At 42.9% G+C, this 16917-nt stretch overlaps 1 protein-coding gene across 1 annotated transcript in view; it reads left to right on the forward strand.

Annotated features, from left to right (window-relative positions):
* Window positions 1-16917, forward strand: part of PTPRT (protein tyrosine phosphatase receptor type T) — a 428744-nt gene that overhangs the window by 312254 nt on the left and 99573 nt on the right. Inside the window, exons 10-11 of the mRNA XM_062505329.1 lie at window positions 2474-2675; window positions 5857-5959. Of these exons, the coding sequence (XP_062361313.1) occupies window positions 2474-2675; window positions 5857-5959 (305 nt within the window). The remainder of the gene's footprint in view (window positions 1-2473; window positions 2676-5856; window positions 5960-16917) is intronic.

Raw genomic sequence — 16917 nt, forward strand, 5'->3', positions numbered from 1 at the left:
CAGGGTCCCTATCTTCTGGGAAGAGACTGCTACAGGAAAAATAAACTCACATTTGGCTGTGCCACAAATCCCTCAGCTGGAGTGTATATACCCTGAAAAGAGTCTTGGGAGATCCTGAAGTCTGATTTGAGTAAGCAGTTGCTCTGAAAATTGACCCACACTACAATATCAAATTGAGGACATTCTCTCAAGTGCTGTTTCCTCCTTCCCTGCTTCTTGTGAGTTGACCCAGATTGTTTTAAGGTCCCTTGTACTCATTCTCTGCTATAGTTAACAAAAAAATAAGGATTGGGTTGGTTTATTTGTTTTTCAAAATCAGTGAAATTGTTTTTTTTCTTCAGTTGTGTTTTTTCTTCTTGAAAGCTTTTCTAGCTCTTTCTGCCTCAAGGGGATAGTTTTTTTTTTGAGTTTTTTTTTTTAATAAGGAAAAATAACTATTTCTGTAATGATTTTAGAACTGCTGAAGGTAGCTGAATACATTTATTTATATGGATGGAGATCAAGGACAAGTGCATCTTGCACTTGTATTTATAACCTTCAGTATAATGTGCTTGAAAATAAATACCACTGATTTTGCATAGGCCACTGCCTGACCTGGGCATCCTGTGAATGTGCTGTTCAATGCCCCAGGTGTAACAAGTTCCTTTCTTTTCCCCCAATTCCTATTTTGTTGATCCCCTTTGTAGTTTTATAGAATTTCTGTTTCTCTAGCTCTTGATGTACCAACAGAGCATACCAGATTGCACTGGCTCATTCCTACATAACATTAAATTAAATGCATTTCTCTTTCTGGATTTTTAGCTGTGGCATGAACAGGGTTGTGTCTCTTGATTTAAGTATTTGTTTTACAGTTTAATTCCACTGGTCTTCTTCCTAATTCCCTTGCCAGGAAGCGCCTTGATGCAATAAGAACTCACGAAATACTGTCCCATGCCATGCTGGTTCCTGACCCCCCGAGGGAAAAGCAATGGGTGTAGAGATTTTCCTCCTGTTTTTATTTTTCTGTTTGTTTTGAAACCATTATGCTCAGATGTCTCACCTTCTCCAGTGTCTGGTGCGTAATTTCCAGGTTGTAATTCCTGGACAAATTAGCTGGTTTTCAATGAGATCACCTTCAAGCTGTCTAATTATAATTCCTTTAAGAGTTCTGCTTCTGTACTTTCTTGTTTCTGGTGTGATTCATGCCCCTTCTCTGTTACACTGCCTTATCTTGGGTGTCAGCTCTGTCTAAATTGTTCTTCTCTGGCCAAATAACAAGATTCACATGCTCTCACCCTTCTCTGGTGTCAGTAACATCAGTCTTGGTCTCTTATTTATCCTGTTATTATTAAAGCCTCCCTTTTTAAACACTGCATATTTATTTTTCCTCAAAATGCAACATTTTCCTCTTGTCATACAGCAAGCAACTTAAAGATTTTCAAAGGCTCTTTCAGAAAGGCTGGGAATTAGATTATTGTGGAGACCTTAATAAAAAATTGAAGACCTCATGTATTAACATACATTGATTTATTCATAGTGTTTCATTACAAATAAGTGAGGATCCCATAATATCAAAAAAGGTTAGGAGAGCAGCAGAGCACGGTACATTATATTGACAGCTCTGTTGAAACTGAGCTGCCTTGGGATTGAATTTGGAACTCAGGCAAGGAATTGGCTGGTAAATAAGTCATGAGTTTCCCTTGAAGCATCTGTATTTCAGGAGGATTGCCATGGGTGAGCATGCTGAGCTCAGGTAGGTTTCCAGGTGTGCTCCAGGTGTACTCTGGACATCCCTCCAGGTCTGGAACCCTCCTGGCTTAAAGCAGGTGTAAACCAGACACTGCACCACGTGTAAATCTGAACTCTGAGGCTCGGAATGAGGGCAGGGAAAGGACAGCAGAAGCTGGTTTCCACAGAGAAGGGCTTCTGTCTAAATCATTTGTCTGATGATATTTATTTTATTTAAACATATCATTTCATTTCAGCCTATTCTCTGTAGTGTAGGAAAAGGCTTCCAAAGCTTTTGTTGTCAGAAAAAGGCTGCTATTGTTTTCAGCTGCCTTTTGAGGAGATGATTTGCCAAAAGGAAATGTATCCATGTTTGCACTGAGAGTTTTCATAAGCTGTGGGTTCTTGCATGGGCGATTCTCATGAAAATCCTGCTGGTCATGCTGTGTGCTCTGGTTTGACTACAGAAGCTTCTGGTTTGACTTCTGAGCTTGGGAACAATTCTTTGCATCTTTTGTTGTAAGTCAGCACATGCTGAGGCTTTAGGAAATGAGTTTTTCCCTAAGTGAAGCCTTGGAAAAATTGTCATGTTTGTTTGACAGCACCCAAATACAAAACCGCTCACGGGAGATACGGAAATAATCCTGAATTAAAACCTGTCCTTGTGTTTGCAATCCAGTCTCGAGAGGTGACAAAACAGGGAGCAGGGAGAGGCCATGTGCAGAAGGCCCCTCTTCACCTTCCTGTCCTTGTTCTTCATCTGCAGATCACCTACAAGGCTGTTGGGTCTCTGGATCCCAGTGCCGACCTGTCCAGCCAAAGAGGGAAAGTCTTCAAGCTGCGGAATGAAACCCATCACCTTTTTGTAGGATTGTACCCAGGCACCACCTACTCATTCACCATCAAAGCCAGCACAGTCAAGGGCTTTGGGCCACCCATCACCACAAGGATTGCAACTAAAATTTCAGGTACTGCTTCGGAGATGAAAAAAAATAATAATTCTACAGCTTTGTGCTTTAGACTTAAAGATGATGAATAAAATAATAAAAAATACTCATCTTAACGTCTCTCCAAGTCTCACAGGGCAGAGTTTGGAAACAGCCACAGACCTTTGTTTATTCGGGTTACAAATATAGGGGTTAATTTGTGTCCTAAATATCTGTGGGTATCTGTGGAGCATTTTAAATGATCATTAGTTCCACAAATGAAATACCCTTATAGTAATTATTATTACCATTATCTGCCTGGCTGGAAAGCTCCTTCTGTAATGTGGTTTTTATTTTCAAGATGTACCAAAATGGATGCAATGCAGTAATGGAATTAATAGTGTAAAGAGACTAAAAATAAAGGAGGAGAGCCATTTTTCTTGGGGTTTTTTTATGAGTAAGAGCAGAAGAAGGGCTTGAGGCAGACAAGAATGTGAAATGCACTAAAATAAGGAGGCGATGGCAAACAGAAAGTGTGAAAAAAAACAGGGGAAACAGGCCAGTTAAAAAAAAAAGGATGGTAGTGGTGATATTGGGCAGATATATGTGGATTTTAACATTCAGTTGATAGAACAAAAATAGGTCCTCTAGCAGAGAGAAAAACTGTCATTTTTTTGGACTACTTTAACTATTTTTTCAGTGAAGTCAAAATATACGTCTGGGACATCCAGGACACTGCTAATGCTTGAAATTATGGCTGGCTATTGTAGAAAAGATTGCACTACAATATAGATTTTCCACTGCCCTATTTCAAAATCAGTTAATAATAGCAAGTTGTGAGCAGTAAGTGACAGGGTAAATTTTAAGGAAGCAAAGCACATCCCCTCCCTCTGCTCAGGGTTTGAACCCTTCACATTTAGCACTAAAGCCCTGAACCACTTGAAGTAAAAGCCATTGAGTGTCCAAACAGCTCCCTGGGCTGTTGGGGCTTCTGCAGCCCTGCTGTGAAGGGACAGCACAGCCTGCACTCCATTCCCTTGAGACCAGAGAAATAAAAACCACAGCAGTGGTTTGGGGGCCTTTTCCCCTCCGATTCAGTTTCTTTGCATTTTATCATCCCATAAGTGCTCAAATTGTGTTAGCAGCCTGCGTGCCAACTATATGCATACTGAGCTTGGTTTATTGACTTTTTTACTCCCCGTCTTCCAAATATCTGGCTCTCAGTAGGTGGGTACAAACTCCATGCAAGCATTAGGGCAGTCTCTGACATTAGATTATCTCATTGCATGGTCAAGGTTTTGATACATTTTTCGAAATAATTTGAAAATTACCATTAAACTTGCTCTAAGAGGCAGCTTCGAGGTCATTACGGAGAAGAAGGATTTTTGCATTGACAGGAATGTCCTTGTGAGGCTGGGTTTATTTTTTTTTCACATGGGAAGACATCTGTGCTGTAGCTATGTGTGAGTGTATTTGTTTGTGTGGTACACTAAGCTGTGCTGTAGCACTGTCCCCTCTGGCCACAGCAGGGGCTCAGCAATTCCAGCAGGTTGAGGGAGGGGATTTTCCTCCTCTCCTCTGCCCTCATGAGACCCCACCTGGAGCTCTTCATCCACCTCTGGGGTCCCCAGCACAGGAAGGACATGGAGCTGTTGGATTGAGTCCGGAGGAGAACATGGAGATGCTCCAGGGCTGGAGCCCCTCTGCTCTGGAGCCAGGCTGGGGGAACTGGGGATGCTCACCTGGAGGGTTAGGTTGGATGTTAGGAAGAAATTCTCCCCTGTGAGGGTGGTGAGGCCCTGGCACAGGGTGCCCAGAGCAGCTGTGGCTGCCCCTGGATCCCTGGAAGTGTCTAAGGCCAGGTTGGACACTGGGGCTGGGAGCAGCCTGGGACAGTGGAAGTGTCCCTGTCCATGGCAGGGGTGGGATGGATGATCTTTAAGATCCCTTCCAGCCAAACCATTCTGTGATCTCCAGTGATCTCTGGTGTAGAAGACCGCTGGGAATGTGTCTCCTTTCAATGAGTCACTGCTTCCCCTTGATGGAGAGCACCTTATTCCAGAGAAATCCTTCTTAAGCAGTTGACATTCACTCTGAACGTATTCCCAGTTTATTGACGGGGAAGCCAGCAGCTGAGCTGATAATAGCAGCCCCCATTCTTGACAGTTTTCAGGCATTTAGATAAAAATTCTGATTGTAAACAGGATTACAGTGAAAATCACTATGAGAGGATTAAATATGGGATCCCCCACAATGCAGCTTGCCCTTGTAAGCTATAGATGAACTATTTGTGTGAATTCTTCTGTTTGCTTTATTCTTTGAAGTTATTTCCGCAAAACCTGCATCTTTGGAACAAATTTGGTGCTGCTCTGACCTCATGATCTCTTCAGGTCTTTAGCAGTAAAACTTGTCCCAAACAGATGCCTGCTCCTGGGGAAGGAAGAAGTAATAAGTGAAATATATTTCCTAAGGAAAGCTGTCCTATTTTCATGGAATGGTCCTAAGAGAAGATAACAAAGCAGAAGGAGGAACTAGAGTTTGGCTGAGTGGGTTTTAATCAGTGGGTTTCTGTATTGCTTGGGGGAACACATCAGAGATGGGATTGCCATGGCTGGGCACTGCTCAAGGGTGGCACTGGGATCTCTGCAGACCCTGTTGAGTCAGAAGCACTTAGGCACAGGGGTAAAACGTCCTGGGGTTGGGTGCAAAAATAACCTGGCTAATTTGTGCTCCTCTCTTTTCATCTTTTGTGTTTTCTAGCACACCCTCCAGCTAATCAAGGAGACACAGATTATGTCTGTGTATTAAAGTCTCTTAAGATGTGAGAGGGCTAATCCACTGACCAAAACAAGGAAAAAGATTCTGGATTCAGGGGTGCTTTTCCTAGCTCTGATTCACTCATCCTAATAGTTTGGGGTTTTTTATAATGTCTATGCAGTTTTCTTTCCTCACCTTCAATACTGAAGGAATGATCCCATCTCAGAGGCTTACTAAATCTTAAAAATTCGAGACAGGATTTTCAAATCAAACTTGAGGATCTTCCAATTCCCGTTTAATTGCAATGGGAAAAGAGCGTACAAATATTTAAGCAGTTTTGATCATTCTGGTCATAACACTGGGAAGTATTTTGGTATTTCATTCGAGAAATGCCGATATAATGTTGCCATCACTACCCAAGGCAGTGGCTGGTGCATAGTGACCGTGTCGCTTTGTTCTGCCGCAGCGCCGTCCATGCCGGAGTACGACACGGACTCTCCCCTCAACGAGACTGACACCACCATCACGGTCATGCTGAAGCCTGCTCAGTCCCGGGGAGCACCTGTCAGGTGGGTGTTTTGTCTTGTCTTTTCACACTTCCCTCCTCTCCTTCCTCCCCAGGTTTCCCTCACTCCTCTCTCATTCTCCTCTGATAATGGAGCTGCCAAAAGCAGGCGCTGACTAAAAGGCCAGCTCAGCTGTTGGTTCTGCCTTTCCCAGTCTCCTTTCATGAATGCTTCAGCCTCCTTGCCTCCTGCTGCTAACCTCCAGGAAGGATTGCTGCTGGCACTGTCGGGGCTGTTACTCTCTCAGCATCACTTCAGATCCTCTGCAGTGCTGGAGCACAGCGGGATGTGGAGCTGGAGACTGAACATCCCCACGCGAGGGTGGAGAAGGCTCCAGGTCTCCATCCTGCCCTCTCTTCCATGATGAACAAGGCCTGCCGGTAACTGCTGTAGGAATGCCTCCCCTGTCTTTAATGCTTGTGGAGGTATTTGCTCAGTTTCTGGATTTATCACAGTTCTCACATTTGTAATCCAGCTGTGCTGCTGGACTGGCTGTGCTGTAGAGCAGTAATCTAGTCCAGAAAAAAAGAATTTTGATTTAGTGAGGCTTTGCTAGCATAGACAAGCAGATCCTGCTGCAGAGTAGAGGATTTACATTATCACAGAATCCATAAGGTTGGAAAAGACCTCCAAGACCATGGAGTACAACCTTTGACCGCTCACCACGCTATGAACCAGACCAGAGCACTGAGTGCCTTCTGCAGTCATTTCTTGGACCCCTCCAGGGATGGTGACTCTCCCTCCTCTCTAGGTCGCCCCTTCCAAGGCCTGACCACCCTTTCTGTGAAGAAATTCCTCCTGACATCCAGCCCGACCCTCCCCTGGCACAACTAGAGGCCATATATATTCTTGTCCTGTCTATTCTTCCCTGGGAGCAGAGCCCAACCCCCTCTTGGCTGACCCCTCCTGTCAGGAAGTTGTGGAGAGGGAGAAGGTCCCCCCTGAGCCTCCTTTTCTCCAGGTTAAACAACTCCAGCTGCTCCTCACATGACTGAGTGTCCAGCCCCTCCATGTCTGTCTTGCAGTGAGGGGCCCAGAACAGGACACAGGACTCAGGGTGTGACCTGAGCAGTGCCAAGTGCAGGGGTGCCATCCCTTCCCTGGTCATTTAGGGCACCCATGGATATAGGGTGGGCACCTTGCAGGGAACCTTGCTGCCTGCCTGAGCTGGGCCCTGCTCTGAATGGTGAGATGCTGACGTGGGCCACTCACCTGCAGGTTGCTCCCTGACCTGGAGTTCTGTACTCCTCACTCTCTTCCATGTCAGTGAATTTGTGTTTGGTGCAAGGCACCAGCACAGATGAACAAATGTACATTCTGAGCCCACACTGCCTTACCTGTTGCTGGCAGAAGTGCCAGCTGCTCCTTCATCCTGCCAGGCTCCTCTGCTGACAGCAGCAATCAGAATCACTTATAAAACCAGTGGGTCCTGCCTTGCAGAGGGGTCCAGCAGGTATTCATATTCATTACCTTCCTGTGGGATCTTCAAGCTTTTACCTCCAGTTTTCACAAGAGATTCTTGAAGATTTTCCCGTGGGTGTTATTTTAACAACACCATAGTTCCCCCTTTCATAGTGCTTGGGTTTCTGTATCCCACCAACAGGTTCATGATGCTTTTGAAGGATGCCCACTAAGTGCTCAGGGGCAAATTGCTCCAGATGCAAACTACTGGATTTAATTAATTATCCTGTATCAGCTGGTGGTCCAGCTGTGTCATGGCTTGGCCCTAAATGGCATTGACAAGCTCAAACAAACAAACAAAAAATACCAAACAAAAATAACAACAAAAACATGATTTCTTTAAGACTAAGCACCACCCCTTCTCTGATTTTTCTGGGTAATGTATTTCAAAGTTTGCCTTTCAATCTCTCGTTCTCCATATGAGCAAATTTAGGAGCCTATTTTCTGAGTCCTTTAGGGAAGTTTTTCTGCTGGAAAAGAGCAGTAAAATCACACAGCTTTGTTTTGTTTTATTTCTTTGTGTGGGGGAACATTCCTGTATCTCGTTTTACCACCTGCTGTCTTAGCAGTGTTGCTATTTTGTCTTTTTATTGAAAAGTCTTGTGATTTTTCTCGAAGTCGATTTACTGCACTTTAACTGCATTCAGTGAATAATGCCTTTTCCAGCAAATGCATCTGTACATAAAATTGGTAGAGATTCTTTATAAATTTTCACTCTGATTTCTTTAATTGCATCGTAGCCTATTACACAAGTTTGCAGAGAGTGCAATATTTACATGCCACATCTAAGTGATAAAATTATTTCCTATAATGAGTCCATTTCATTGACTTACTGATGTGTGTATGAAAAGCAGAAGGGCAGGGCATCTAAGGGGGAGGGAGTCTTGGGGTGAATTTTAGCTTTTATTAACTCTGACAGGCTTAGAATTATTTCCCTTTAGAACCATCCAGACTGTTCTTAGGCTAACCTGAGTAAATCCAGTTATTTCAAGCTTCAACTCCCTTTTCTTTCAGTCTGTTCTGCACACTGCCCCATTTGTGAAATTCTCTCAAAATACCATTTCCAAAAGTGGATCCCATTCCCTCAGAGGGAGATCAAAAGAATAACATGAGTAACCTATTGTGAGCTGCTTGTGGCACCCTTAACCACAAGAATGAGGTGTTTTTTCTTCCTCAGAGTGTTTTATTCATTCAGCTGAGATCAAAGGTGCTCTCTTTGCTGCTGTCTGGTTAAGTGCTCTACCTTTTGGTTGTGTGGGGTTTATTTCTCTCATTAACTCCCTCTTAGTGTGATGCCATGCTCTGCCCAGTTCCAGTTCTGAAGGCATTAAGGCAAGCACAGGTTTGGGACAAGGGACTGAGCAGCCCCCCCCTGCCCAGCAGTGAGATGTGCAGAGGATCCTGTGCAATGTAAATCCTGGTGGGATGCCTTCTCCTGGCCTCCCTGGTGGATGTGACCAGGCTTTCCTGGATCCCTTTCCCCTTGCATGCTGACCCTTCATCTCCCAGCCTGCCTCAGATGGGGCTGAACAGTTCCTGAGAGGAGTCTGAAGTGGGTTTTTCTCACACCTTCCTACAAAAGCTCTGCTATTCAGAGCTTTCTGTAGGCAGGAACAGGTTCACCCCTTATCCCATCACTCTGCAGTTCTCCGGTTTTTATTACAGTCCTTCCCAACCGTGAAGACGAAAAACAATTAGTGTACAGTAATTATTCTAGTGTTGCCTCATCTGTTCAGGGACTGGTGAGTGGGAGAACATGTAGGGGTGTGACTGTAAGGCAATACCTGTACTTGGTCTTGAGTTATTTCATTCTGCTGTAGCACAGAGATGGAGCATGGGCTGCAAGAACATCTTCAAAATAATACAGAAGGATATTTAAAATAAGATTAATTGTATTTTCATTTCATCTGAAATGCAGGTACACCAAATCCAAAGTCACTTTCAGCATTAAGACACTTCTGATGTTCCCCAGTGCTCATGATAAACAATTTAAATGTGGCAGTTTGTAAAAGCAATGATCATGAACTCAGCGTTGTTAAAGATCTATAGATAACAATGAGGATGCTTCCATGCAACCTAATAGGATTCATATAAACTTAGATATTCTTTGATCTATTTTGTCCTATTGCCAAAAGAAAGGTGATGTCTCAGCAAGCAGAAATACTCTCCCTTGTGGCACAGGCGTTTCATTTTTGCCTTTATTTTTCGTGGTATAACCTGCAGAGTTTGACTCCACATTGCCCTTTAAAAATAACTTTTAGCTGTTCTTATATCAATCTAAACCCTGTGAATGGTGCTATGATTGATTTGCTGGAGGCTGACATTCATTTATAATACATTCACAAGAGGAAGGAAGAATGCAAGTGTTCTCAATCTTTATTCCTCAACTCTTTCCTGAAAACCTCCAATGTGATTTTGAGGATATTTCTGCCTTTGAATCTGTTATTGTCAGGAGGGCTGAGTCAGTCCTTCATAGATTATTCACATATGACATCTTCAGACCTCTATTTGAGAATTTATATCCCACTCCCAGCTTGGAAATAACACTCTGAGGGGTTTTATCTGCAGGACATGTCCACAGGCTGGTTTTTGTGTGTTGGATATTTAAAGGTCCATCTGGTTTATTAATATGCAGTTGGTTCTGTCAACCTACCTATACTACTGTTATGGAGAAAATCAAATTTCCAGAGCATGTGTTAGTTCTGAGGATTTCAGAGTTTAGATAAATGCTCCCCTTAGGTGTGATTGCCTTGTCAATTCCCTGCTCTGCATGGTGGAGCTGTAGGACACTGCAGAAGGACGTTTGAGAGACCCTACAATTATTTTGGGGTGGGGTTCAGAAAATAGAAAACTTTTTTGTTGGAGCAATATGGATTTAGTCTTTCTCTCTTCCTGCATTTCTCATAGGTGTGTCAATAAATAATCTGTGATATTCTTTTGTGTGTTGCCATCATACAGGTACAGGTGGGTCAGTTTATTAATGTACATCTTAAAGGAAATACATAAATCTGAATAAGGAAAAATACTTTAAATATTTAAAATATATTAGGAAGGACTCAGCAAAGGTGAAATAAATATTTTCATATCAACAACCAACTAGGAGGAGGAATTCATTTACATGGACCAAGCCCTGTGTTACACTTGAGTGTTATTATCTGACTCTTGATCTTCCATGCATGAAATAAAGGGAAATATTTTTTTCTACATGATGCTAAAAAAATTAAGAGAAAACAGCTGTAGTGTTATTTACAGAACACCTAAGAACAATGTTGTTTTTTTTTCTGGTTTTATACCCAAGCTATTCTCCCAGGAAAAAATCCTGTAGGATGTATCTGTGCCCTTAAGTATTTCTACATGCAATAAAGAGTAAAATTTCCTGGAAGGAAGAGCCATGATACTGCTTCCATCTTATGTTAGAGAACTGAAATTAGCAAAATCTTTGCTACTGTCTATCTATCTGCAACAAAGTAAAAATGGAGAAAACTTGCAGCTGTAGGCTAGAAATGTAAACTCCACATAATTCTTTCTTTTCTGTGACTTTGGGCATTAGCTGTTCATCCTCAGCCTGCCTTTCCTGCATCCCTCTCCCTGGCATCCTTAGTCTGATTTTGCCTGTACTGCACAGTTCTTCCCAGCCTTACAAAGGAGTGGTTGCAAGCCCAGTGACCTTGATTCTGTGGTGGAGAAACTATAAATTCACAATATTTGCTGGTGCTTTTGTTTTGCTTTGCCACTGGTGACTTTGCTTGGTAGATCTCCATTAGTATAGAAGGAGCAGTGCTGCTCAGATCTCTGCTTTGCAGCTTCTTGGTGGCATCACATGAGCCTGCCTCAGGCATTTATGCTGATAATTGATTCATTAATGCCAGAAAAGGGTGGCAATTTCTAGTTCTTAAAACTCCCACGTAGATACCTTGTATATGAAAATAAAGATTGGAGTGAAGGAGCAGCAAGACAATAAAAAGGGTGCTAAGGGTGAAATTATCATGCCCTTGGTAATTCAGAAAGTTAGATTCTCTCGATAGGCACATTCTTAGTAGTTGGAAAAGAAAATTCCTTATCTGCTTTTTCTGAGCTATTTAAATGACTGCATCACATGAGTTGGTTGATTCAATGCAGGGCAAGCAGTTGTCACTTTAAATCTTTTAGTTTTGTAGTATTTAATGAGAAATGAGATTATCAATCTGGGCTTCTGATACTATAAGCCGAATCATCTGTGTTAATTAACATCTTCTGTAATATAAAATAGGGATGTTGTTCTGAAATCATTCAAGATGACTTTCTCTTGCCTGATACTATGCCTGTAATTTAGCTAAGAGTTTGGAGGTACATGAAGAAGTTTCTTCTCAAAGATAAACCAGATCTGTGTTTTCTTTAACAATATGTGAATGTGTGAGAAGGAAATTGTGAATTTATTGAAAGGCATCACGTACTTGAAATTATTATGAATATTGGAGGTGTTTTGCTTATTATCAGGAGAAAAGCAAAGCAGAGATACAGGCCTGTAAGGTACAGCCATTACTTTCAGGAAGGAATATTTAACGTGGCAGAATTAGTTGAATAGAGGCTTAAAGGTTTTGTTTGGTTCTCTGGAGAGTCAGGTGTTAGTCCCAAAAGGTGAGGCTAAGGGGCATTTTGGGTCAATTTTCTCATCTGGTACAGGAAATGCATTTTCCTACTGGATCAGCACAACATGCAATTGAAATTCAGTCCCCTAAAGGGGACAAATCTGCCTTTTACCATTTATCAGCCATCCAAATCATGGCCATTTTCACAGCCTGGGTGACCTGCTGTGCCTGACCGTTCCACAGGGAGCTTTGGGAGTGGGCAGAAATGGGAGAGTAAAGCCATAAAATTGGTGTCTATTTGAATGATAATATTTTAACAATCAAATTACATGTGGAGCCAATTCTTTGGTGTCAAGCAGCATTTTATTAGTGCTACAGGGAGGCTTTTACTAATGCTTTTTAGTGTTGTGAAGACCTGAAAAGAGTGAGTGGGAGAAAGGAAGCTTTTTGCATAGATCTTTTATGCTGACTCTAAACTGCCAGATTTAATTCCAGCAACCAACAGGTTAATGAATTCTGAGCTTTAAGCTGATATTCACAAATTGATGGCCATCTCTTCAATCAACCTGTCACCCTGTTAGATGAGGGAACAGGAGGAAACACCCATGGTTCCAGTTTGGAGGTTTCTTTTCCCAAGACATTTCTTTGCTCCACAGCTCTCAGAGCCACTTCCTTGATGTCACAGAATAAAAAAGTAATAACCAGCAACAAAAAAGACTTTAAATATCAGAAACCCTGACTTCCAGGAGGTGTAGTGCCAAGCCTGTGAGAGCTCTTGGATCAGACCCTTGGATGGAATGAGCTGAGCTGGGCCACAGCTGCTCAGGGGTGGGAAGCCCCCAGGAAGGACCTTGGCTCTTCTGGAGGATCATCAAGCATGATTTACTTAATTGAAGCAGCTCCTTAACGCACTTAAAATGAAATGGGATGAGTCTGAGCACAAGTCCCTGGCAACTGGCCACCCCTCAGGAGCAGTGCCCAGGCTTTCCCCAGCCAGCAGTGCCTCTCCCAGGAGCGAGGGTGCTGAGTTCAGAGCACGCGTGGCACGACATGCTCACACAGGCAGCTGCCCCTCGGTGTGTCAGCAACACAAAAACACAATAAAAGGGAACATGAACAAGCTCTGCTTTGCTGTTGCAGACTACGGCGTTTCAGGATTTAATTATACTACAGGTATATAAATTCCGGAAACATGCTAATGCTCCCGTGATTAAAATTATAGAGGGCCTAATTGAAAAAGCATAAACTGAATTGAAGAATTCCTAATTATAGTTTGCTTTGAGGTGTTAATTTCCTCCGTAATGAATGCATAATTTCTTGGAACTAGAAAATGGGGCTGCTGCACCAGTGCGTGGGATGCAGATGGAATGAAGGGATTATCACAAATGCAGCCATACAATTCTCAGGAATAAACCTCTGCAGCCATGATGCTCTTCTGCCTGCCCATAATTTCAGCTTTCCTTGCACAGTGGTTTTCCAAAGCAAAAGGCAGAGCTAGGAACAGTGAAGGATTTGCTTGCAGTGCAAAAGAAAGGGGAAATAAGACTGATGTCATTCAAAGCAGTCATGGTGCAAAAGGGGAAGGTGAGGAGAGAGGCAGAATGAGTATTTCTAGTGGGAAAGTCAAACAGTAAAAGAGGAGAAAATGCTGATTTCCCTTGTGGCCCACCTTGACAGATCCCTGAGGAACTGCAAGAGCTGATGTTGATGCAGGTTGAGGGATTTTTTCTGCCGAAGGACATAGCCTGTTTGTAATGTTTGCTCTTTTGTTAAAAATTCTCTCAGTTTTGAAGGGAGTTGGTGGGCTGCAGGATTGTCAGACACACTCTCCTAACGTTTAAATCCATCCCATTCCCACTGTGGTTGGAGGTGTTTATGGATGAATTGCTGCAGAGAAGTTCTTATCCTTGGGACTTTCCCACTCCCTCTGCCCTTGATTTCCCTTCATTCTGGGGCAGGAGATGTTGTAGTGAAGGCACCATTTTAGATCTTTCCATGGTATCAGAGCATTACAATTTTGCACTTTCTGAAAAGCAAAATGTGTCCAGAAAAGGTGGAAAGGAGCTGGTGGATACTCTGCAGCTTCTGGTGCTGAAAATCTGTGTTAGCCTTCCCGAGGAGGGCTCATCATGATTGCACATTGAGCACAATGTCAATTGTGAGCAGTTACCTGACTGCACAGGCCTTGTTGAGTCATGAAGTTTATCAGAAGGGTGTAAAAAGAGCAGGTTCCCTCTTTTTAACTAGTGTTTTTCTTAGCCTCTTAATTTAAAAAATATCCAAACAGACATGACACCAATAAAAGTATTTTTCTAGTGTTCTCTCTTAAGAAAGGCAGCAGATTCTTCTGTGTGGGTTTTCCCTGCATAGTCTGGTAGCTGTGACTGTGGAAAAGGCAGAGGAAGCTTGAATCCCCAGCTAGATTATTTCTGCATCCAAATGAATCGAATTTGATGGGAGCCATTGGAAAAACCCAAATTAATTCTGACTGAGAATATATACAAATACCCCCATCCTCTTGTTGCAGCTGCTGCTTTTATGAAGGGCATGGCAGAAGGTGCTGGGCAGTCCCAGTAAGGGCTTGCCATGGTCTCTCCTTGCCCTGCAGGCTGTCCAAGAACCACTTTGGCTCTTCTTGTCCTTGAAACATCCTCCTGGGCTTGAACCAGCACTTGCTGAGGATGACAGGACCTCAGTCAGGGATGCCTGGTTAATACAAAGTAACATTAACCGAACAGAGGTTGTGTTTGGCTTTTTTTTTTTCCTAGATTAAAAAGATGGCAGGTGGCTCAGGAGGGAGGAAACACCTCCAAGGCCACTCACATCAGCTCTTGTTGCAGAGGAAACTGTGTCTGTTTGCACTCATTATCTTTAATCTGCCAGCAGGAAATGGCATTGAACTGGAGAGAGGGACTGGGCCAGTTCCACTGGGGAGCAGCAGCTATTGTGGCTAGTCTGGGTTGCAAGGCACGTCAGGCTTATGGAGATGGTTGAGATAATGGAACACAGAGTTTTGAAATGGCCTCCAGGTTTGTTTGTTTGTTTGTTTGTTTGGTTGGTTGGTTGGTTGGTTTTATTTCCCAGAGGATTAAATGGACAATTTAAAGCATTTAAGTGAGCACAAGCAATATGACATATGTGCAAATAAACAGATGCAGGAGCAGTGCTCTGGTGGGCTGGGGATGGTTGTTTTGTGAGTATGGATTGCATCTTTCATTAGGTCAAGTGATGCAGCTGGTAAAAATGGCTCTTTAATCCTTCTCTGTGGTCAGTGAATGCAGTTGTGTTCTGGACAGCTCCTCAGGTTTTGTGAGTGTTACCACGTTGCTGTTTGCTGTGGACAGGTGCTGTGGTGATGGCCAGACTTGCTTAGAGCTATAAGGGAATATTTGGATTTTTGGATACCTTTCCCATAGCTGTCATGGCCTCTTCAGTCAGAGACGAGTCATGGTGGGTGGAACTTTATGAGGTTGGAAGCACTGATTTTAATAGATGCATTTGTGTGTAGGCACACACACAGGTGCACACAGGGGTGTTCAGATGTGCACATATACAATCATATGAGCACAGAATAATTTGGGTTAAAGTTCACTTGGTTCCAGCCCCCTGCCATGGGCAGGGACACCTTCCCCTATCCCAGGTTGCTCAGAGCTCCATTATTTCAGCCATCATTAATGGCACAATGTTGTTACTGGTTCTGTTGCACCTTTTGTGTGGTGCAATTTTAAGACAGAGCCAGTCTCCAGACTCCTCTTTCCCAGCGCTGTCTGCTCCTCCCTTATCACTGCAGGTCATATCTCTAGTGATGCCCAGAAGTCACATTTTTCTCTTCTTTTTCCTGATTTGAAAGATTTGGTAGGAGTAGCATGTGTTCAGACTGGATACTCCAGACTCCATTAGACAGGACATATTGGCTGGTGGGTGGGTGGAGGAATATTGGACAGGAAAGTGTGGATTTGTTTGCATACAACTGATACTGTGATATCAGGCAGAGTCACGTTCCCCATGCCTCTGTTTATATATCTGCAACAGTGGGGTAATTATTACTGTACCTCAGAGTTCTGTCAGGAGAAAACCTGTGCAACCCAGGAAGGCCACGGGATATTTGATATTACACTGTCACCTTTTTTACTAAAAACCCCACCTAACCACCACCGAAAATGAACCCCAAGCAACCCCCCCACACACACCATCCAACAGAGTTTCCATTTTTTCAGTCAGCTGTGGGAGTCGTATGTGACACTGCAAAGGAATTTCAGGCAAAGCATCCTGGCCAAAGGCAGTGTTTGTTAGAGTGACACTGGCAGGATGCTTTTCTGCACATACAAACATTTTGTTTGGGTTTGCTGTTTCCTCAGGCTTGACACAGTGCACAGTTCCTGAAATAGATGCCACTGCCTGTCCCACAGGCAACTCATCACAGCTCCTGCTGCTGGCTGGGGACAACACAGACCCATCTCTCTCTGCTCTACAGGAGCCGTGCAGTCATTAAACATCCTCACTTTTTCTAGAGCCCATTTCAATCACTAGAGAAATTTAATAAAGCTTGAAATTTTAGCAATAAAACAAAAAATGGTTGTGTGAAAAGGCTGACTCCAAATGGTTTTATCCAAGTGTGAAATCTCTACCTTTTGTTTCATGAATTTCAGGGTCTGACATGCCCTAGTAGTAAATCTGGAGCACTGAGCTGAATATGAGAGTGGAAGAAAATGTGAAGAGATTCTCTTCCCAGCATTCTTGATTATTAAATGGATTTCATTATTATTGGCTCTATCTCAGCAGGTTTTTTTTCATTGCAATGGCAATAATTACCATCTCTTCTTCCTATGCTGTTTTTAACAAATTTGACTGAATTTTTACTTTTTTTTTTTTGTATTCTTCAACTTCAGTGAACATAGTAGAAGAGTTGTTTAATTTAAATGACTGTTAAAA

The sequence above is a fragment of the Cinclus cinclus genome, chromosome 18, assembly GCF_963662255.1.
Source record: "Cinclus cinclus chromosome 18, bCinCin1.1, whole genome shotgun sequence".
NCBI lineage: Eukaryota > Metazoa > Chordata > Aves > Passeriformes > Cinclidae > Cinclus > Cinclus cinclus.